The 22,826-nt window shown below is 46.3% G+C and overlaps 1 protein-coding gene across 6 annotated transcripts in view; it reads right to left on the bottom strand.

Moving 5' to 3' along the window:
- LOC111149365 (TBC1 domain family member 1) overlaps positions 1-19,008 on the bottom strand; it is a 230,476-nt gene extending 211,468 nt beyond the window's left edge. For 2 of the 6 annotated variants that reach the window (XM_022506376.1, XM_022506374.1), the window contains exons 1-2: positions 18,809-19,006; positions 8,820-9,327 (exon numbers count right to left, since the gene is read on the bottom strand). In XM_022506376.1, coding sequence (XP_022362084.1) covers positions 8,820-9,236 — 417 coding nt within the window. In that variant the 5' untranslated portion in view covers positions 9,237-9,327; positions 18,809-19,006. Of the gene's footprint in view, positions 1-8,819; positions 9,328-16,311; positions 16,361-18,808 lie in introns of those variants that run through there. The other 4 variants (XM_022506380.1, XM_022506379.1, XM_022506377.1 and 1 more) reach the window with 3 other exon arrangements.
- Positions 19,009-22,826: the final 3,818 nt, after the last annotated feature.

A 22,826-nucleotide genomic window follows, 5' to 3' on the forward strand; every position in this document is an offset into this window, starting at 1 on the left:
GCACTCGGCCTGCTCCAGTTGTTGGTTCAGGCTCACAGGACACCCTTAGTGGGACACATGCCTAAGCATCCAAAGGGTTGAAATGTACTTTAAAAAAAAAGAGAAAGAGAGAGAGAGGCACCTAGGTGGTTCGGCTGGTTAAGCATCTGATTTCAGCTCTAGTCAGGAGCTCAGGGTCCTGGGATCCAGCTCCCAGCTCAGCGGGGAGTCTGCTTATCCCCCTCCCTCTGCCTCTGCCCCTGCCCCTGCCCCTACTTGGGCTCTCTCTGTCTCTCTCTCAAATATATAGACAAAAAATCTTAAAAAAAAAAAAAAAAAAAAAAAAAAAGAGAGAGAGAGAGAGGAGAGAGAAAGTAGAAAGAAGAGATTTGTCTCTTTCAGTATATCCCAAACTAGCGGCTCACAGGGTTCTTGTCCATCTCAGTACAAATCTAGAGTTAAAAATAAGATGTAGCTTTTTATTTGTTTGCTGTAAGGTTTCATTCATTTATTTGACAGAGAGATAGGAGAGCACAAGTAAGAGCGGCAGGCAGAGGGAGAGGAGAGGGAGAAGCAGGCTCTCCGCGGAGCAGGGAGCCCGACGCGGGGCTCGATCCCAGAACTCCGAGATCATGACCTGAGCTGAAGGCAGGCGCTTAATCAGCTGAGCCACCCAGGCGCCCTAGGATGTAGTTTTGAATGTGATCTTTTCAGAAGAAAGATTTTCAGAAAAAAAATTTTGAGCAAAATTCTATCATTAACAAATAGAAGGCGGCAAAGAAAAGTGGGAAGCCTGGAGTCACTCTGGGATGAATGTTCATATTATTTCTGGAAATACTTCCTGGATAGCTAGTCTAGCCCAGTGCTGCCTAGTGGAGAGGGTACAAGCTACATATGTAATTTTAAATTTTCTAGGAGGCTTATCAAAGAAAGTAAAATAAGCAGGTGAAATTAATTCTAGTGTTATATTTTATTTAACTCAATATATCCAAAATATCATTTCAACATGTAACCAATATAGAAAGTTATTGAAATATTTTTAAGTTCTTTTTTGTTTTTTCAAATGAAGTCTTTGCAATTTACTGTGTTTTGACACTTACAGCACATTCAACTCAGACTAGGCACATCACAAGTGCTCATCGTCTCATCGGGCTACTGATTATTGCACTGGATGGTAAAGGTCTAGGCTATAAATAAATCCTTTTAAGATACAAGTCAACTTTGGGCTCAAGGTACTTGTAAACTCTATTCTTAGGAACAGACTTATATTAAAAAATAATCACATTGGGTGAAAAATGCAAAGCTGTACAAAGTGGTATGTATTGAAAAACAAGGTCTTTTAAAAAATGAAGGGTCTCTCACAAGGTGGGTGCTTCCTGAAGCCCTCAGACTCATTTTTCAAAGTCAAAAATAAATTATGCAATCAATCCCGTGTCCCTAACGCAAACCCTCCAACGAATACTTCAGAGTTCACGCAGTCCGGGACGTTCTTTTTATAGATGAGAAAGAATCCCAGCCAACCTTTGCACTCAGCAACTGACTTCTGTCTAGCGGGACAGACGGTCAAGTGTTGATTAGCTGACACGGATACGCTGTTCCCGGCAACCGTGCACTGAGTCATTGCTGCTGAGTGGGACCCCGAATGAAACCTTACATAATAAACCAGAAGGGATCAAAGAGGCGCGTTAGAAATGGAACACAGATCAAAAGTCCTCCACAATATATACAACAAAACCTTTTCAGAACCATCCCTTGAGGAACAAAAAGAGACTAACGTCTGAAGTTTAGAAATTATGAAAGCCAAACGCAGAAGGGCGACCGATAAAAACATCTGAAAAGTAATCCTATATTCCTCAGAATCATCACCCTCAGGAACAAAACGCTCCAGCTCAATGTTGTAATTTCCATCTTCGCTCTAGCAAAGAAAGAAAGTAATGAGCCGGCAAAGGCACCAGCCAAGCTAGAGACGCGATGGGAGACAGACTCAACTGAAAATCCTGAAATAAGCAGTACACAGTTGGGACTAAACGTAAAACCCTATGCAGATGGGGGGTTAGGAAGACAAATTGGCAATGGGTAAAATGCAACCAAAACAAAGCTGCAATCAAAAATCAAATTCCATGGGTGCCTGGGTGACTCCGTGGGTTAAGCCTCTGCCTTCTGCTCAGGTCATGATCTCAGGGTCCTGGGATAGAGCATGGGCTCTCTGCTTGGCAGGGAGCCTGCTTCCCCTGCCCCCTCTCTGCCTGCCTCTCTGCCTACTTGTGATCTCTCTCTCTCTGTCAAATAAATAAAGAAAATCTTTTAAAAAAAATTGTTTTAATTAAACTCCAAAAAAAATTTAAATTAAATCATTAAACTCAGCCAAAGCAAACTCTAGCTTTTTAGATAGGGATTTAAAATCTTAGTCCTGCTAATCACGAGAAAAGAAAATAAGACCACCTCTTCATTGAATATGTAAAGTAACCTAATCCAGAAAGCCTGGGTGAGGGAGCTCGAAAACCCAGGGGATTACTGAGAAAACCCACATCCTCAGTGAATACACTGGTTCTTCACTGGAAATCTTAAAGGGAAATACTTATTGCTCTGAACTTAAATCTACAAATAGTTAAGTACTCTTAAATTTCGTGGTAGGGGAGCCCCCGGGGTTCAGTTTCATGTATGTGTCACGTTCAAGAAATGCAGTTTAGATGCCAAAAGTCATGGATAAGGAAACCCATTCCCTCCAAGGGCATTGACGGCCTCTCAAATACATCTTCCTCAGCAGCATTTAATAAAGTCCTCATCTATACGCAGATGTCTTTCTAGAAGTCTACTTCCACTACAGGTTCCTGCAGTTACTCTACCCGACCCCAAGCTCCTTTACCACACTTTCCCCCTTCTCCTCCTCATCGCAGGAAGGGCTTAGCACTTTATTATGGAGATCAACTTAGCCTCTCTCCCAGTAAGAAATGACACTTCCTCTTTGGAAGAGTGAAAAATAAGGCTAGCAAGATGGACATTAAGGAGGGCACGTGATGTAATGAGCACTAGGTATTATGAGATAAGACTGATGAATCACTGAGCTCTACTTCTGAAACCAATGATACATGATATGTTAATTAACTGGATTTAAATTTTAAAAAAGAAATTTTAAAAAAGCTAAAAAAACAAAAAAAGATGCGTTATGTGTACTTACAAGCTTTGCTAGTCTGCTAGCACACTTATATATGACAGTTTTTACTTTTTTGCCTCTCAGTTTTTTCTACGAATAGAAGTTATTACTTTGGGGAAAAATTATCATCAATATGGATGGGTGAAATTATACCAGGAACAGTAATGACAAGTATGGGGCACCTGGGGAGCTCAGTGGGTTAAAGCCTCTGCCTTCAGCTCAAGTCCTGGGATGGAGCCCCACACTGGGCTCTCTGCTCTTCCTCTCTCTCTGCCTGCCTCTCTGCCTACTTGTGATCTCTGTCTGTCAAATAAATAAATAAAATCTTTTTAAAAAAATAATGACAAATATAACTATCTTTTTAAGAAAGGAGTTTAAAATTTTTACTGTGAATTATTATATTCATCTAAGTATTATATTAATGCTTTTTCTCAGTTAAAATGTTGAATTTGTCTTAGAGTCTTAACAAAAGATAGTAAAAAGTCATTCTCTTCTATATAGAGTGTCCTCAGAGGTTTTATATCTTTTCAACATAACTGGTTGTTCTTTATGTTGACTTTATCATGTCCTCGGCTGTTAAAGAAAAGTTTTTCTTGTGAATGTGCTGTTGCCTTAAACTCATGTTGTCCTCTAGGTTTATCTCAAAATCTTTTCTGGTCCCTTTGGTTACATAGGCAACAGAATAGTGTTTTTCTGTCAGCCATGGTCAGTATTAATTCACTTACAAATCTTTGAATACTCTGATTTTTTACTTTCAAGCTTAGAAAATATAAACTTTTAAAATTTAAAACATTTTTAAATACAACATTTAAATTTAGAAAATATAAACAGAAATTTCACAATATTAAAAAAAAAAAGATTCTACCAGATTCTCTGATGGAGAAGAGGAAAGCCCATGAGCACTCTTACATTAATGACATCTGTCCCATCACAATTATGAAACACCCATGCTGTGCCCAGGCTGGACACAGCATCCGGAAGATCAGAATCTGAAGAGAGTCAAAAACAGTGTTTGAAAAGAGAAGACATATTCCAAGGAGAAAAGGAAGATCACTTAAAAAACAATGGGCACAACTGCTCTCCTGTACCAAATCTGACTTACCCTGGGGTCCTACACTGTACCCTCCCTTCACCTGCTCACCAACCTACACCTCTCCATGTACTACCATTTCAATAATGCTGACACTCCCCTCTCAAAATCCATTCTTTCTTCCTATTGACACAAAACAGCAACAGACAATGTCAGAAGCCCCAGAACTTACACCGCCTGCAACTCAGTGATGGAAACTCCCTTTCAAGGAAGCAGTTTTTCCCTCCATGAATAAAGAAAAGGATAGAAACAGAAATATTCTTATGAATGATTTCAAGTAAAACTCAAGTGAGTGAAATATCTGACGTTCTTCTGAGTACAGATTTTCATAGAAGAGACAAAATTGAAGAACTGGAGGAAGAAAGACCTAGACTCATTTTCAAGGGCTGAGTCTGGGCAGAACTCCTGGTTTCTTTGTGATGTGATGGGGGAAAGGTCTAGTCAGGGTCACTCACGCAACCATCTGTTTTCCAGAATGGATGTCTTCCCTTCCTACCATGGACCCAAACTCAAAACGACACTTCAACCCAGAACCTTATCCCACTGAGTTTGGATGTGTCCTGAGGGATGTTCTTGGATGTTATGAGAAAATTGTTATCTTTGGCCCAATAAATTTGGGGATTTCATGGATGAGTGTCCAACTCAAGAGTGAAATACAAGACAGCTTCTCTAAAACCGTGGTTCTTTGTGTGAACTATGTAGCTGTGTGAACCAATATCTTCCAGATAGCCTATGCATGATGTTACACAGTCAAAAGTGCTTAAAAGATTCATTAAAATGCACAATAAACCAACAGGTCTTAATATAACAAAGTGAGAGAGTGCCTTGATACAGTTTCAGATTTCATTTTGCAACAAGCCTTTAAGCAACTCCCACTTGTCAAGTTTTGGTATAGTATAAAGAAAAATACCCACAATTTTCTAAAAAGGCTATACAGTGTTTCTCCATTTTCCTACCACATATCTGCGTGAGGACAAGTTTTCTTCATACGCTCAACCGAAACAACGTATCACAACAGAATGAATGGAGAGGCAGCAGAGAATCTGGCTGTTGTCTATTAATCCAGATAATAAGAGATGTGAAACAAACAAACCAACCAAGAAGTAAAACTATGTCACTCTTATCATTAAATATTTTTGGAAAAATATATAGCTATTCTTCTTTTAAGATTTTATTTATTTATTTATTAAGATTTTATTTATTTGAAAGAGAGAGAGAGATCACAAGTAGGTAAAGAGACACCAGAGAAAAAGGGGGAAGCAGGCTCCCCACTGAGCAGAGAGCCCGATGCGGGGCTCGATCCCAGGACCCCGAGATCATGACCTGAGCCGAAGGCAGAGGCTTAACCAACTGAGCCACCCAGGCGCCCCCAGAAAAATACTGTTGATGCTAACATATAAGAGGCATATTCCTTTTGTTTTTTTTTACAAATTAAAAAATTAGTTCCTTCACAATTTGTTTTACTTTCTGATGCAGTGCTTATTAATAAATATAACCCACATGCACGCTCTTCAGGATCCTCTATAATTTTTAAGACTGAGAAGGGGCCCTCGCATCAAAAAAGGTGGAGATTGCTTTTCGACTGTGGAAGCTTTTCTCTGTGGAACACCTCGAGTGTATTCCATGCAACACATGATGGGAAACACAGTCTCATCTTACGCTCTAAAAATTATTCCTTTATATGCCTCTTCTCCCTAGACGTTCTTCAGCAAGTCAATTTACATGCTATCGGAGGGTTTCCTCTTAAGTAGTAGTTCCGTGTTCATAAGCCTGGCAGTAAATGCATACATCTCCTCTGGCAAGCACGGCTGAAAGCGACCTCATTTATTCAGGAGAGGCCTTAATCTAGAGAATGATTCAACTGAGCGAATGTTTCCAATAATCCCGAGAAATGATGACAGAGGTTAATGTGCTCCGTCAGCAGATGATCCTCTCCCATGAGATGCGGTGCCAGGGATGTCCCGAAAACATCAAAGCTGTCACGCCTGATGGAGAATAGGGCCCAATTTGGTGTACCATTCAGTCTCCAACCAACCCAAATCTCTGATTGAGGTAACCGTGCTACAAATTACTCTCTTACAGGAGGAGGAGGCTGACAGCAGTGTATTACTCCGAGCCCTGGCAATCTGTGTTTGGAAAAACTGTATGCCAGCCAAAAATAACTCCAGACCTAATTCCAACTTCTCCCATGGCTTTTCAGAACGCAGAGTAAGGCCAGTTGTCTACTTTCAGCAAGACAGGGAGCTCTAGTTACAGAATTCAGTTATAAATCTCTTCTTCCTGTCAGGTGTCTGAATGACCGTCCAGGAGCCTGTTCTCAGATGGCTGTAAAAAATTCTGGGAAAGAGTCAAAAGTGGAAAGTGCTGGACAAGTATTTCACGCAAAGACTGTCCCCAAGGAAATTCAGTCCTTATATAGATCGGGGGGCCTGGAGTACAGATTGTTCCGTCCTTTCATTTAAATCCTGGAATTTGCCCAAATAATAAGAATGATTAAGTTTATTTATGCACTTTTTAAAGTATCTAGTTTCCAAAAAAATTGTTGCTGAAGGATGACCAGGATCTTGGGAGCTGAAGACACTCATCTTAGCCTCCTTTTTCCTGTTACCTTAGAGATGAAGTGAAATTAGCATATAACCTGCTTTCAGTAAAACTCTCTTTTTTTTTTTTTAAAGATTTTATTTATTTATTTGACAGAGAGATCACAAGTAGGCAGAGAGGCAGGCAGAGAGAGAGGAGGAAGCAGGCTTCCTGCTGAGCAGAGAGCCCGATGCGGGGCCCGATCCCAGGACTCTGAGATCATGATCTGAGCCGAAGGCAGCGGCCTAACCCACTGAGCCACCCAGGCGCCCCAGTAAAATTCTCTTTAATGAAAATTTTTTATGGCCATTAACTGCTTACTAAGGTGCTGTTCTAGCTCATTTGGTCCCCCTGGCAACATTGAGATAGACACGATAATTATCCCCATTTTACAGATGAAACACTAGGGCTCAGAATTGCCTGAAGTGACCCAGTTTAGAAGTGGCAGACTGGACCGGAATCTGGGCCCTCAGAACCTCTGTACTAGGGTGCTGTCCCGTCTATTTGAGGTGCATGAATGACAACATTAAATGATCTAGAACTAAGGAGATATCAAATTCTGTGGGTAAAATAGTGGTTGTAAGCTTCAAATTAGCCTTTATTGAAGAAAACCCTCCATACAGCCAGTGTGTTCGGCTCCATTCTCTGTCTTCCGGTCATGACCTGGACATGGGCCATGTGCTACTGACCTATGGTTGCTTCTGCCTTCCTTCTAGCCTGTACTGAGACCCTCTTCCTTGACACCTGGAGCAGCACTCACTGAATGAAGGAATCAAAGAGCCACTTTTGCTTAAAAGTGAATCTCTTAAGAGTCTACTTGGTCACCAAGAACATGAATTTCCCAATGAAGTTCTTGCACCCTGGAGGGTAAGCACAACAAACAAACAAACAAAAAACCAAAACCAAAACCAAACCAAACAGTGGGGTACAGGCTGAAAAACATTAGCCTTTCTATTTCTATTTACTGACATTTACCACATGATTCACACTGGCCGCCTCACTCCATGTGCCTGGCAGACAGCCACAGAGGGATGCTAGGCCTGGCAGGGGCACGCCTCAGCTCATGGGGTTGGTCAGCAGAGGAGGCTCTGTCAACGTGCAGTTTATATGGGCCCAACGGAGATTGTAGCCATGCGGATTACGTTTTCAATTTTATCTAAACTGAGCCTCACAAAATGGACAAGCGACTTTCAACAAGTTCTGCACCGAACCACAAAACAAGGTAACAACAACGCAAGCACCAATACCCAGGAAAGTCATAGAGCCGATGATACCTTTTCTGTTTCCCATATGATATGTTTCTCAGCCACATCATGAGCTATAACGGTAACGAGTTAATCAGATCTGACATAAAGTTGGCATCCACACACACAAAACCTTCATGTATCAAACCTTGGATTCGAACCCGTTGTTGTTATCAACAGTCTTTGCCCAAGTGACCATGATACCTCAGGAAATTGGCTAATCGTATTTGGATATAGCTTCTAAATATATACATATTTTTTTACCAGGGTCAAAGATATGGAGCTCACTGATCTAGGTAGCACTCTGCTACCCAAACCACAATTTGCAAAGAAGCAGCATCAGTGCCTCCCCAGTATCTTGTTAGAAATGCAGTCTTAGGGTCCATCCCAGACCTCCTGGACCCACATCTGTATTTTCACAAGATCTCCAGCTGATTCATGCGCACCTTTCTGTGGGAAAAGCACTGCTTTAGAACACACACCCTAAATGATCTGAACCCTCACATTTCAGCTCTTGTTTGTAAGCTGAGGCAAATTTCTCTGTTGAATTTTTGAACTCATAAACTTAGAATTCCCAATAGCTGTTATCAAATGTTCTTCAAAACTACAGAAAGAAAAATGACCTCCTAAACCAAATCCCAGTAAAATAATCCATGTATGACCGCAACGTTATCTTATTCATTCCAGGATCTGCAAAGTCAATGTCCCAACCCTCACGCGAGGAAAGCCATCCCGCTCCACCTCCGTCATTCTCGTCCCCACTTCCACTTACTTTTGTTTGATCGTCAGCTTTGAACACGTAGCAGATACTCTGCTGACTGGCTGCACGGTCCTTAATCAGACAAGCAAAGTAACTCGGATCGTGACTGTTGTGGATCAGTTTGTGAACGTGCTGGGGCTTACACTCGAAGATGCTGGAACAGATCAGCGGATCCCACTGTTGGCTTTTCCCCGGCTCGGGTTCACACCTCAGTCCAGAGGGGGAAACACAAAGCCGGACTTGCCTGGCACCGGGCTCCTTTTTGGAGGACTGGCCACTGAGCCTCCGTACCTCCGCCACGACCCAGGGCAGCATTGGCATGGTGGTCAGAGAATGTACAGACAAGGAGCCCACCAGCTGCAGGCTGAAGTCCACCAAGGGTTCGTTAGGAAATGGATGCTTCCTCGCTGTGAATGTGATTGGCTCCATTTTGGGAAAGATCCGGCAACTCAGCAAAACTCTGCTACTGTTTTCTATCTGAGAACGAGCAATCTATTTTATGTGCTTCTGGGGCAGAATCCTGTGGGAGAAAAACAAAGGCATTAGAATTTAATGAAATCACAGCAATAGCTACTTTCAAAGGGTTATTATTCCTGAAGAACTAAAAAGCCTGAAACCCAAACATGGGGAAACAAACGGATCTTAGTTCAAACAAGGTGCTTGGCCTAGAAAGAGCCTTCTTGAAATTGTGCTTTTTTATACGAATGCTGTAACTGTTGCGCTCACTACAGGTTACAAAGATCCCACCGGGAAACTCCTGTGAAACATTTGTACGCCTCGTTGATCCAGCAAAAACAAGCAGGACAGAAAACAATATCATCCTGCTCAGATCCCTTTAAACCCTGTTGTATTTACACATATTTCAAAGAATTTAAAAAAAAAATAATCTCTACACCCAGTGTGGGGCTCGAACTCATGACCCTGCGATCAAGAGTTGCACACTCTGTGGACTGATCCTGCCAGGTATCCCTCAAGGACTTTTTTTTTCCAAGATAATCAAATTCAGTAGTGGTGATTCTCCCCCCAACAAGTAATCTTGAGAGAAAAAAATAGTGGCTATCTATCCATTATCAGAGTCCACTGAACCAGCCCAGTTTTCAACAATTGACCTTTTTCAATTATGATGCTACTTAAGTTTTAAAAGCCTCTTCCTGACTTAGTCCAGAGGTGCTGAGCAGGAATTCAAATTTCATTAACATGTAATTGGTGCCAGTTATGTCCCACAGATCACCATAAATACAGTTTCATGTAACTCATGTATTATGAGCCATTGTGCCCACACTGCCGCTCATCAGTAGAAAATGCTGCTTCCGGTGGCCCCAAACTCTCTTACCTGCCCCCCCCCCATGGGTGATTTTCAACATCCGACTCTGATGTAGCCTAATGCCTTCCTGTTCCACTGGACACAAAAGCCTTCTGGGCAGAACTGACTTGTCTACAGGATCTCAAACCTCGTCCTTCCTCATTGGCTCATCCTTCCCTCCCTGAGCACCTAGCCACTGCATCTGTCTGACTCAACATTGTGTCCCCAGCGCCTGCCCGTGTCTGACTCACAATAGAGGCTCAATAATATTTTAAACTAAGGAATGAAGTCTCTCCCAACTGAGGAAAAAAAAAAGACATTTTCCTTTGATCTCAACCCTCCTGAGCCCCAAGTCTCCCTTCCCCACACAACTTCCTTCCACACTTAACTGGCTCACTACCCAGTGCTCATGGACAATCTCAACTGTGACCAGATGCACGGCCTATGCACTGAACCTGCTCCCACTAAGGTCATCCGCATCTTCGGGCTGTGAAACCCAAGGGGGGCTTTTCAGTCCTTAACTGCCTTGTCCTTTCTGATGAATTTCTCAAGGGTGATCCCTCCTTCCTGCCTAAAACCCTTCTGCATCTCCTCTTACCTCCTTGGTTCCTTCTTTCAGGTTCTTGGATGGCTTTTGGCCCCTGTTTCACTCCATCCCTTGTCCTCATTCTACTTGATTTCTTTGGAGAGTCTCACCTAATGGCTTGCGTGTCCATAACCACATTCAGACATTCCTGCTGCTGCTAGCAGCTGACTTGTGCACTCCAGGCACACCGCAAGTGTGACCTCATTCCACCTTCATCTCCAACCCTAGCCTCGGTTACAGACTACTAGCATTGCCATCATGGGGACCTGGGTCACAGAGGCCTGGAGAGCTTCAGTGGCGCGTCACAGGTGGGCGTGGGAGAGTCGGCTCCTGATTCTCGACCCATCCTCCTGAGGGCTGCACAAGGATGGCATCTGCCACACAGACCCTGATGATTCCCACGTGAATGTCTTCCCCTGAACCTCTTTGCTGAGATCCAGATCAGGACAGACCATTCGGTATTTCTATCTGGATAGCCTAGAGACCCTCAGCTTCAATCAGTCATTTTTAAAGATTTATTTATTTATTTTAGAGAGAGACCTTGCGTGTCTGCATGCAGAGGGAGCAGCTCAGGGAGAGAGAGAGGAGCAGACACCGCACTGGGCCTGCAGCCCCATGCAGGGCTCGATCCCACAATCCCCAGATCATGACCTGAGCTGGAATCAACAGTCGGATGCTTAACCCACTGAACCACCCAACTTAGTTATTTTAAAACTAACTCAGTCTCATCTCCCCAGTTCCCAGAACTTCTCTTGCTGCCCATGAACTCTGTCTCTATAAATAGCATCACTATTTTACTGGCCAAGGCAAAGGCCAAGGAGTCACTGCTACAGACAGAAGGGTCAACTCCTAATCCCCAATGTGATAGTGTTTGCAGGTCAGGCCTTTGGGAGGTGACTGGGTCATGAGACTAAAGCCCTTATGAATGGGATTAGCGCCCTCAAAAGAGACCTGGGGTTCTCCCTTGCCCCCTTCCATCATGTGAGGAAATAAGAGGCAAAGACGGCTGTGTATGAACTGGGAATATATTCAATATTCACATTCTAAACATTTTCTGAAATAGAACTGAAGTCTATTCCTTTAACTCTATATTTTTCTATGTGATATAGATGCATAAATGACAAGAGTGTATTTTTATAATAGGATTTGAACACAGTTCAGAGCTACTTTTTAATTTTAAATGTTCAAAAATTCAGAAAGAAGCTCACACTTCCGAGCTCCAACAGAGTTCGTGGAAACGTATTCCCTGTCTCTTCTCCTTGAAGGGACAACCTCTCTTGATGATAAAAACAGACTTGAAGTTCACATAACCCCATAAATAATGGTCTCTCTCTCTTCTTTTTTCTCTCTCTCACCTGGTGAGAGTGGCATTAAATATCTTGCTCAGCTTCCACTCCTGTAACTGAATCTGCTTCAAGTCCTAACCGTTGACAGCCGCTAATACCAAGACATGCTGCAAGAAGGACTAGAATTATTACAAAGGGGAGACCTGAGATCTACCAATTAGTGCAGATGGGGCAATTATTAATATGGTGGCAACAATATATGGGATTGTTTTCAGTCTTCTTGTAAGGCAATATATACTTAGTGCAAAAAAAATTATACCATTTAGAATTTCAAACATTTAGTAAATGAAGAGTCATCAAATTAGTTCTGCCATGTCATTGACAAAATTATCTAAATGCCTAGAGTTTTCATTTATTTATTTATTTATTTATTCATTCGACAGACAGAGATCACAAGTAGGCAGAGAGGCAGACAGAGAGAGAGAGAGGAGGAAGCAGGCTCCCCACCAAGCAGAGATCACAAGTAGGCAGAGAGGCAGACAGAGAGAGAGAGAGGAGGAAGCAGGCTCCCCACCAAGGAGAGATCCCGATGCGGGGCTCGATCCCAGGACCCTGGGATCATGACCTGAGCCGAAGGCAGAGGCTTTAAGCCTCTGAGCCACCCAGGCACCCCGAGTTTTCATTTTTGAACCAACTGTGGCACATTCTCAGTTTCTCTGTAAAAAAGTAGACTGGTCCATAACACTGTTGGCAAACTCTCAAATAAAAAGTTCTACTCCAGGGGGTGTCTGGCTGGCTCAGTCAGAAGAGCATGTGACCCTTGATCTCAGGGTCATGAGTTCAGGCCCTATGTTGGGTGGAGAGATTACTTAAATAAGTAAAAATTAAAGAAAAAGTAAGTTCTACCCCCGAACATAGCCATAATTATTTATCAATAATTCAGATTCTGCTGATGTAAGGTATCTTAGACTAGGTGAGTAATTTCTGTACTACTTTTCAATAAAAAGTTCTGTGAAATAGAAGATCTATTCAAATAATACTAATACAGCATGAGGTTATTTTTAAAGCCATCTCAGTCCACGTGATCAGCATGCAACCTCTGACCATCCTTCCCAGGCAGAACCACCAACTCTAAGAGAGCTCTTGGGTCTCATACACCGAGTAAGAAATACTGCAATCCAGGGGCGCCTGGGTGACTCAGTGGGTTAAGCCTCTGCCATCGGCTCGGGTCAGGGTCTCAGGGTTCTGGGATCCAGCTCCGCATTGGGCTGTCTGCTCAGCAGGGATCCTGCTTCCCCCTCTCACTCTGCCTGCCTCTCTGCCTGCTTGTGATCTCGTCCTGTCAAATAAATAAATAAAATCTTAAAAAAAAAAAGAAAGAAAGAAATACTGTGATCTGTTACTCCCAGCAAACTTCAAACTCTGTTTTTGTTGGTAGATTCATCTGTGTACAAGCTCTGTCCCTCACACAAACCATCTGTATGCTACACAATTCCTACCTACCACAGTCCATAAACAAGGTAGGCATCGCAAACACAAAGATGCTTTTATTAGAACAGTTGCAATCATCTTGTTAGTGAGTCCTTCTATATCAAACATCCCTGAAGGCATGCACTTAGAATTATAAAATCCGTAAGTCAGAAATGTCCTTTTCAGCTCTTTAGAAATTCCCCTTATACTTGAGGGATGCCTGGCTGGCTCAGGGAATTAAGGATCTATCTTCGGCTCAGGTCATGATCCCCAGACTCTGGGATCCAGCCCAGCATCGGGCTCCCTGCTCAGCGGGGAGCCTGCTTCTCCCTCTCCCTCTGCTGCTCCCCCAGCTTGTGCTCTCTCTTTCTGTCGGGTAAATAAATAAAAAAATTTTTTCCCTTATATTTGACATGAGGAAACGTGGTTCTGCAGAAGTTAGTGCCTTGTCCAAGCTGGATGACAGAACTAGGACAGTCCGATTCCTGACTGCCATCCAAGTGCAGCAAAGAATCTCAGTTTCCTGATGAAAACACTTTCAAGGGTGAAGCTGAGAAAGCGAGTCACGTAAATTCTCCAAATCTCAAGCTCATTCTTATAAGAGAATGGAACAAGATCACCCTCAAGTTGTCTTCAGCCTCTCAAATCGGGAAAATCTAATTTTCATAATGTATAATACCAAATGTCCCCGACATTGTGTGGGGATAGAAAGCTGCTCCCATCTTCCTGTCAAGAATACAAATACGGGGGAAGTACCAGAAGAAAGAATGGAGTTTATTGATCAGGAAGTGAGAGAAAAGATGGTAGGAGTTAGCAAGCCGCCACTGGAAAACCCCTCTCTTCTCAGCCCCCTCTCCATGCCATCCCAGCCAACCATGGGGAATGGGAGGGGGACTTTCCAGAAGCTAGCAATAAACACCACAGCCTCAGCACATGGAGCCCTCACAGCCTCAGCACATGGAGCCCTCACCTTCTCAGAGCGCTGGTCCAGGGAGGGGAGGTATTGAAACTTCTAGCTCCAAACCAGCTTAGAAACCAGCCAAGACTGATTAGCTGTCCCGGACGCCCCCTCCCCAGGATGGGCAGACACTCCCCAGATAGCTATTCACTTCCCCTTGCAAACCAGTGGCTTCGTTTTTCTGCTTTTTATCCCAGATAGAGAGGGCATGCTGCTGAACAGAATTATTCTTCCACCTAAATACTCTAGTCTCCTGTTGTAAGATCACTGGGGTAAAGGCTACACTATGTGTCCCTGAATCTCACCCAGTCAGAGCAGTGGGCTGCTACCTAGGAATCGCCCACAGGCTCGGAAGATCCTTCGGACGGTACCCTATTTCACGCACAGCCATCACGCGGAGCTCCTGGAGCCTGTGGATCTAACCTCTCCATCATCCAGGACGCTCCAGCCCCAGCAAGCACCTCTCTAATTTGACACACAAAGTAATGATGTTTGGAACGACTTCCCTCCTACATAAATCAGGGCCAGTGTAAGCCTGGTCCCCTAGGATGCCATGGCCACTTCCTGTATGCTCTTCTACCTAATGGCACAGGACAAAAGGGTTGGCGGGGGGGGGCCCTTGCTGGCCCTCAGGGATGTCTATCCCTCCCTCTGGCATGGCTGCCTGGCTATTCTCCTGAAAGTAATAATAATAACTGTGAACACAGACAAAATAGCACTTACTGCATGACTGTTAACTGAGCTCTTACAACAACCCTGGACAATAAAGACTATTATTTTTTTTTTAATACCACTTTTTTTTAATGATTTTATTTATCTGACAGACAGAGATCACAAGTAGGCAGAGAGGCAGGCAGAGAGAGAGGGGAAAGCAGTCTCCCTGTTGAGCAAAGAACCCGATGCGGGGCTCGATCCCAAGACTCTGGAATCATGACCTGAGCCCAAGGCAGAGGCTTTAACCCACTGACCCACCCAGGTGCCCCAATAAAGACTATTATTATCACATCTAAATAAGGACTCCAACAGATTTTTGCCATCATCAGCTCTAACTTTCAGATAAGAGATGAGGAAGGAGGCGCTGGCACAGAGAAGACAGGTCACTCTCCCAAGGTCATCCTAGCAGCAGACAGCAGAACCAGGTTTTGAACCCAGGGCCTTCCCCTCCAGGCTTCGTGCTTGCTCTTATCCATTTTGCTAGGGGAATATTTATTGACCAACCACCTCTTCTTGGACATTCCATGCAAGATCTTCTCTATTCTTACAACTCTGAGATTTACATTTTATCATTCCCATTTCCTTACGGGTCCCCTGGTTAGTGCTGTAGGCAGGATTTGTCCTAGGCCCAAATTTCTATTCTTTGTGATAGAAATATCTCTAGAAGGTAATAACCCTAAAATATCTTTCTAGTGATTTAGCTGGGTGATTTTTCCTATCTATGTTTTGCTTGGTCTCATTAATCCAAATCTAATGTCAAAATTATACTCAGCCTGTCTGCTGAGTGGAATCATTCCCTTTCCCCCATAGACTGTGATCCTCCAAGTTTCAATGACCAAGAAAAGATGAGGGCTGGAAAATAATACCACGTATGGGGACCCTCATGGCCATGAGACTTAAGAAGGGTTGTCAGGGGCGCCTGGGTGGCTCAGTTGGTTAAGCTGCTGCCTTCGGCTCAGGTCATGATCCCAGAGTTCTGGGATCGAGTCCTGCATCGGGCTCCTTGCTTGGCAGGGAGCCTGCTTCTCTCAATGCCTCTGCCTGCCTCTCTGCCTGCCTGTGTGTACTGTCTCTCTCTCTCTGGTAAATGAATAAAATCTTAAAAAAAAAAAAAGAAAGAAAGAAAAAGAAGAAGAAGAAGCACAGCCCAGCAGACAGGGAAAAGGGCAAAGAAGCTACCTCCACACCTGAGCTGACTTGGGCCATCTGGAGAACGTAAGGAGCCGCGGCTGGGGAACTTCAGAGAAATATCATGAAGAGCGGAAAAGGGGCCTCAGGGAGTTGCCATTCTGACAAGATAAAATTAAAAGTTACAAAGACACAATCCTCTCAGGCAGGCATCCCTACTCCGGGTGTCATGGTGATGGGCTCACTGGGTGTCAGTGGGGAACAGGTATGTGCCACTCCCTGCTGCTCACCGGTGGTCTGTCCCAGAAGATCCCAGAAGATCTGGCAGACAGAAGCCGCCACCTGACCCGGCACTGCAGAGGAGTCTTTCTGATTGTGAGGCTGCCTTCTCTGGAAATGGAGGGCCAGACTGTCAACAGCTGGTTAATGAGGAAGAAGAGGCAAGCTGCGTTTCCCCAGAGTCACTCACTTCCTCCTCATACCCTCTGTATTTCCGACAACAATCAATGTCGCATGGGGGAGAAGTCGTCCCAACACTGACAGAACAGCACCCAACCAGAAATGCTATTACAGCGAAAAGGGAAATCCCCAGACCTCTCAGTGGGAAAGACAGTGGTCGGCTCAGGCAGGGAGTCCCATTTACAAAACTTAAATTTGACATTAATAATGTATAAGTACACCCATGAATTTCCCCCCTATTTTGCTGGCTTGCACATGGCTGGATAAATCAACATAAAGACATTTATTTTCAGGGCGCCTGGGTGGCTCAGTGGGTTAAAGCCTCTGCCTTCAGCTTAGGTCATGATCCCGCATGGAGCTCTCTGCTCAGCAGGGAGCCTGTTTCCCCTGCCTCTCTGCCTACTTTTGATCTCTGTCAAATAAATAAATAAAATTTAAAAAAAAAAAGACATTTATTTTCATTTTCACCTGATCATTTTATTTACTGCTTTGAACCACACTTAATCCCTTTTGCATCTCCTTGAACTCAGTTAATAGTCTCGGGATATTCCTCTTGTGTTCACTCCAGAAAGTATCCCCTAAACATTTCACATGGCACCCTGTAATTCACAGCTGAGTCCACGGTCCAATAACTCATATTACATCAAGTGTTACTTACAGACAAATCTAAGGAGAAAGCCCTTTTTCATGGTCTGATTTCCCTATAACTTGGCCAAAAAAAAAAAGACACAGGGAGATTCAAGACCATGATAAGCATTCCGTTTCAAACAGTTCTAAAACACCTGTTTACAAAAGCAGACAATCCTTTTTTATACAGACTTTTTCACGCAACGTTCTTATTCCTGTAGACAGTCTTCAGGATTCTCGGGAAGGAGAGGGTCCCGAGGAACACCGTCTCCCCAGGCAGGAGAAGCCACCTCAACTCTAGCTGCTTCAGAGATCCCTAACCCAAGACTGTCCTAGAACATAAAGTGTTCAGAAACACGGGAGAGTCATTTAGCAAGGTGGTTCCCCAGCTTCTTGCAACATTTGCTCATTCAGTCTCCCCCCCCAACCCCTCCCACACAGAGCAGGCTCCCAACACACCCCAAAACCCAGAGGTGGCCATGCTCCAACTCTTATCAACGTCATCAAATCGAGGCAGAGAATGAATTTCTGCTTTCGAAAAGAACGGGTTTCGATCAAGGCCTCTGTAGTTCTGCTTAAGTACAGCGTGAGAAGTTTCGAAGTTTGGAGGTGTAGAGATAGCTGCTGAATGTCTTGGGTGTGACCCATTTAAACCAGGTCATTTAAAAATGCTCTTTCAAAGTCTGATTATATTAACAACTGAAATCATCCAATCACCTAGAAGGAAGAATGAGAGATCTATACCGATCCCTTAATGTAAGGCCCTCTGGAAATTAAACTGTTTGGTGGGAGGAACAATCATCACTTTCTTTTTCTTTTCCTTTTTAAGCAACTTTCAGAGAATAATCTATTTTAAATAAAATAACAGGTAAAGCCACTTCTAAATGGATTTTAAGGAAAACAGTCTCTTCAAAATAACAACAGTGTGTGGCGAAGTTTGAGGGGTCTCATAACGACAGAAAGATCAGGAAGCTGCTAGAAACAATTAAGCAGGGTTTCAAAATGACGAGTACAGGATGTGCCCATAGAAAGAAATGTTGTGCGCACTGGTGAAGCTGCCAAAGTTACTACTGCAAAGTACCGTGAACTTTTAACGGATGGCAAGGGGTCACTCTGACCGCCCTCCCCCCATTCCGGTCGCCCTACAAACACACCAGCCCCCAGAGATATTTGGCGGGAGGGGGTAGATGCCCAGCGAGCAGGAGTGAGGGGGGCTGGAGGAGGGTGCCTGTCGGAGGTCCTGCGCGGTCACGAACTCCAAGGTTTCACTTTCGTTCAAGTAGGGGGGCAACGAGGTGGCAATGAATCCCACCCACCGACCCCGGAAGCCCCCGGCGCGGCGAGCACAGGAACGCCCTTAGGCTGCCGGATTCCAGCTCCGCGGGCCCGGGAACGCTCGGGCGTGCTCGGTGCCAGGAGGGAGGCGGCTGGGATGCCGCCGCAGGCGCGGAAGCTCCAGAGAGCACCTACCTGCACCGCTGCTCGCTCAGAGCCCAGGGTCCGGCAGGGGCGCGCAGGTGCTCGGGGGCGGCGTGGAGCCGGCCTGGGCGGGCGGGGCGCCCATCGTGCCTGGCTGGCTACGCTCTTCCGCGGCTGGGGGCCGAGAGAGATCCCCTCCGCTGGGCTCCCGCCTCTTCTTCACCCGGCTGAGGACACGGCGGGTCCCGCGGCCGCGGCAGCAACAGGCGCGGCGGCGCGGGGGCTGCGGCGGCGGCGGCGGAGGAGGTGTCTGCGTGCGGCTCGCGTTTCCTCCTCCCCGGCTGGGTGAGCGCGGGGGAGGCGAGGGGAGGGCAGAAGCCGGGATCTCCCAACTCGGTCCCCAGGGACCTAAGAGGGGGACGCGATGGTCTTTCCCTCCCCACTGCGCCTTGTGACTCTGCCCGAGCGGCACGGCCGGGACAGGCGAGTCGCACGCGGGTAACAGCTGCTGCAGTGCGGGTCCGCCGCGGCCTCCCTCCTCTCCCCGCCTCTCCCCTGCGGGACGGCCCATCCTCAGCTCGCGGGGCTGGGCGGTGGGGGAAGGGGGGGGTCCGGGCAACGCCCCAGCCAGCCCCGGCGCAGTGTCCTGGCCCGCCGTCCGCCTGGGCTCCGAGGACGCGGGGCCCCGCGCGTGATGAAGGCCCTCGCGGCGGGATGTGCGGTCGCACGCCGTGTCCTCGGCGGCCTATTTATAGCAGGTGGCGCTGCCCGCGGCTCTCGTCCCGCCGCGCTCTCAGCAGGTGGCACTGCCCGCCCGCTTTTCGCTCCCCCACGGTAGTGTCGCCTCCCCGGCACCCTCGCTTTCACCTCGCGGAAAGGACGGAGTGAGAACCGCACGGAACGCGGGAAGGCGACCTCGCCACCTGGCCGTCGCCCGCACCGCCCCTTCGTCCCGTCCCAGGGTTGGACACAATGGCAAGGAGGGAACTGAGGCAGGGCCATTCTCTGGGGGCGCGGGCAGGCGAGGCAGGACAATCAGGGGCTCAAACAGAGAAGGCTGAAGGGTCGCCCCCCCCAAACCCCAGTCAGCCCCATTTCTGAACCGCTCGGGTGACGCAGCCGCTCGACCCGGGTCCTCTTCCCTCCCGCGGGTCCAGCGCGCGCGCACACATTCACACTCACCCTCACACGCACACACGGCGCACACGCCCCCCTCGCCTCACCTCTCCTCCCTTCGCGGCGCCTACCCTAGAGTGGGGTTCGGGGAAGTTCCCGGCGGCCGCGGGGTATGAGGAGAGACCCGGGAGACGAAAGCCGGCGGCGAGAGCGGGCTCCCAGGCGGAGGGGATGGCCGGGCGCGGGAAACCCCCGGGCCGCCGCACTCCTGCCCAGCAGGTAAACTGGGGCAGGTTCAATCCCGGGGGTCGGGGCGCGAGGGGGATCTGAGGCAAGTAGGGGACGGAGCACCAACTCCAGAGAGGAGTGAGCAGGAAAGGGAGAGCAGGGAGGAGAAAGAGCCCTGGAGGAGCCCAGTGGCCTCTTGCAGGAATTTTTTTTTTTCCCCCTCATTGGAGCTGGAAGCTGACTTGAGGGAAGTGGCTGAGACTTTGGGCAGCAGAGTTGGACTTAAACCCAGATCCTAACTCCACCACCGAGTGCGCTAGGCAAGCTGCTGGACCTCTATTCTCTTCCTTCTCCAGTAGACCTACCCTATGGGACTCCTTGATCCCATTCCTCTGGACGCTCCCATCGAGGGAGGGTATATTTCAATGGGACACAAAAGTTTTATCCACAGCTTGATTTTAAAACGCTCATAAAAAGTGGTAGCTCTTCTGGGCACCTTCCTGGGTGGCTCAGTTGGTTAAGCGTCTGTCTGCCTTTTGCTCAGGTCATGATCCTGGAGCTCCTGGATCAAGCCCCTTATGGGGCTCCCTGCTCAGCCGGGGGTCTGCCTCTCCCTCTCCCTCTGCCCCTCACCTTGTTCATGCGCTTTCTCACAAATAAATAAATACGATTTTTTAAAAAAGTGATAGCTGTTATACTGAGAGGGGCCAGTCTATTTGGGGAACTGTGGTAGGTACTTGACATAGGTTGTCTCTAACCCTAACAAACATTCTGCTGTACAGAGATGATTAAATCCTCCTTGACTAATGAGGAAAATAAGAGATTAATGCCTCTTGGAAGCCACAAGCTAGTTGGTGCTGGGACCCCCCAAAAAACCAAAGCTACTAGTAACACATTTTCTCTCCTGCCAATGTGTACCCCTCCTGTAGCACTCAGCTCATTCTGTTATCACATAGTTATTTGTGTACTTGACCTTGAATTTTTTTCAGGAGAACTGAAGAACATATGCAGACATAAATACTCTAGTGGTTGGAACATTTATTGGGTCATGGAAATTGTTCTTCATTAGGTTAAAAGAGCTGGTAAAGCGTTTAAGCCATCTTGTTGTCTCTTGGATCACACCATGACTTATTTCACATCTTTATCTCCAATTCCCCCATACAGTTCTCATTCCTTCTCTGCAGCAGCCCTCTGAACATAGCTACCTCCAGAGAGCTAGGATGTCGATTCAGGCACACCGTCATCCATTTCACTGACACCCCCAAACTGCCTTCCACATGTATCTGGCCAGATGATGGTTGAAACTGTGACCTAACGACCTGCCGGCCAGCCACTGCCCCTGGGAGGTGGGGTCAGACCGAGGCTGGGCACTGCCCTGCTCAAACCTCCTCCCACCTGCCACTCCACTCCCTTTTCTCTTTCTCGCTAATCCCCTTCACCCCAACTCCATCCATACCCCCCAGTATCAGAGTACAGGAAAGCTTAGTACAGGTAGGCAGCTAGATGGGTGCTCATGAGGTCACCAACGTAGAAAGTGAAAGGGGTGGGGAGCAGAGAGAAGTAGGCCAAGACCCGGAGTCTCTCATATTATTGTGGTGTGGAGGGGGGAAACTGCCTTCTCCCCACCACCCCTGTTAAAATCTAGCAAGTTGCAGCTCAGAGTTACAACCTAGTGGGAAATGACCAGACCGTTTGCCCTGACCCCACCCTGGGTTAGAGAAGGGCCGTGGCCTGGTGAGAAGCGGTGATCTCTGCATCACTTTTCCGATTTCCGGGGTGAGTTGGTGCCCTTGGAATGATAATAAGGGATTTTATCATACTCTTAGCTTCCTGTTTACAGAACTTCTTTGTGAGATGTGAGAAAGAGTTTCATACCTTTTTGTCATAAAGCATTGTCTCAGAGAGTAGGGGATAGCCTGCCATCAATCTCTTTTGCACTCATGTCCAGCACAAAGGGAAGACATACTTGAGAGGGCTTTGGAACCGATGGTGATACCTGGGCTAGCAGGTTGAAGACCGGCCAACTGGGAGGGGACATCTGTGTTTTCCCAGTGTAGAGTGGACAGGTGAGAGCTTGCTGCCCAGCTGGTATCTGCCAAGTACCATTGCTCTTGGAGGAAAGTATCTCCTTGCCCTTATTGTCCAAGGATATCACTGTGCCTGGGGGGGGGGGGGCGAGTGGACAGCAGGGCCTTGGCGATGGCTACAGAGAGCTCCCTGCCTGCCCAGGAAGGTATTCTGTCCATAGTTCTTTAAGTCACCAATAACAAAACTGAGTAGGGAGTGGGGCTAAGCCCTGCCACCACTCTGCTTCAGACCCTTGATTCTCTTGACTGGTGTGACCCAGGCGCATAGAGCCCTTCCCCACATGGGGAATTTACTGACTTTTTGGCTCAGTGAGTGAAAACTCCCAAGAGCTGTCACCACCTCCTTGCGTGGACAACTTCTCACCCCCAGCTCCTCCTGAAATCCTGCCATGAGTCATTCTTTTGGGGGCTTCCTTTATAGGTTTGTTTGTTTGTTTGTTTGTTTTAGTCCTTTGCAGCATATTTAATTGTTCATTGTCAATGGTCAGGAACATTAATATTGAATTTAAGATGGCCATGGAGCTCTAGAAAATTGTGAGCCATTGATGCCATTAAATCAACTGGGAAGCCCAGGGACTGAAAGAAGAAACAGAGGCCACTTTACTTTTTAAAAGGCTAAGGGAACCATATATAAATCT

The sequence above is a fragment of the Enhydra lutris genome, unplaced genomic scaffold, assembly GCF_002288905.1.
Source record: "Enhydra lutris kenyoni isolate GAN:26980312 unplaced genomic scaffold, ASM228890v2 scaffoldscaffold21, whole genome shotgun sequence".
Taxonomy (NCBI): Eukaryota; Metazoa; Chordata; class Mammalia; order Carnivora; family Mustelidae; genus Enhydra; species Enhydra lutris.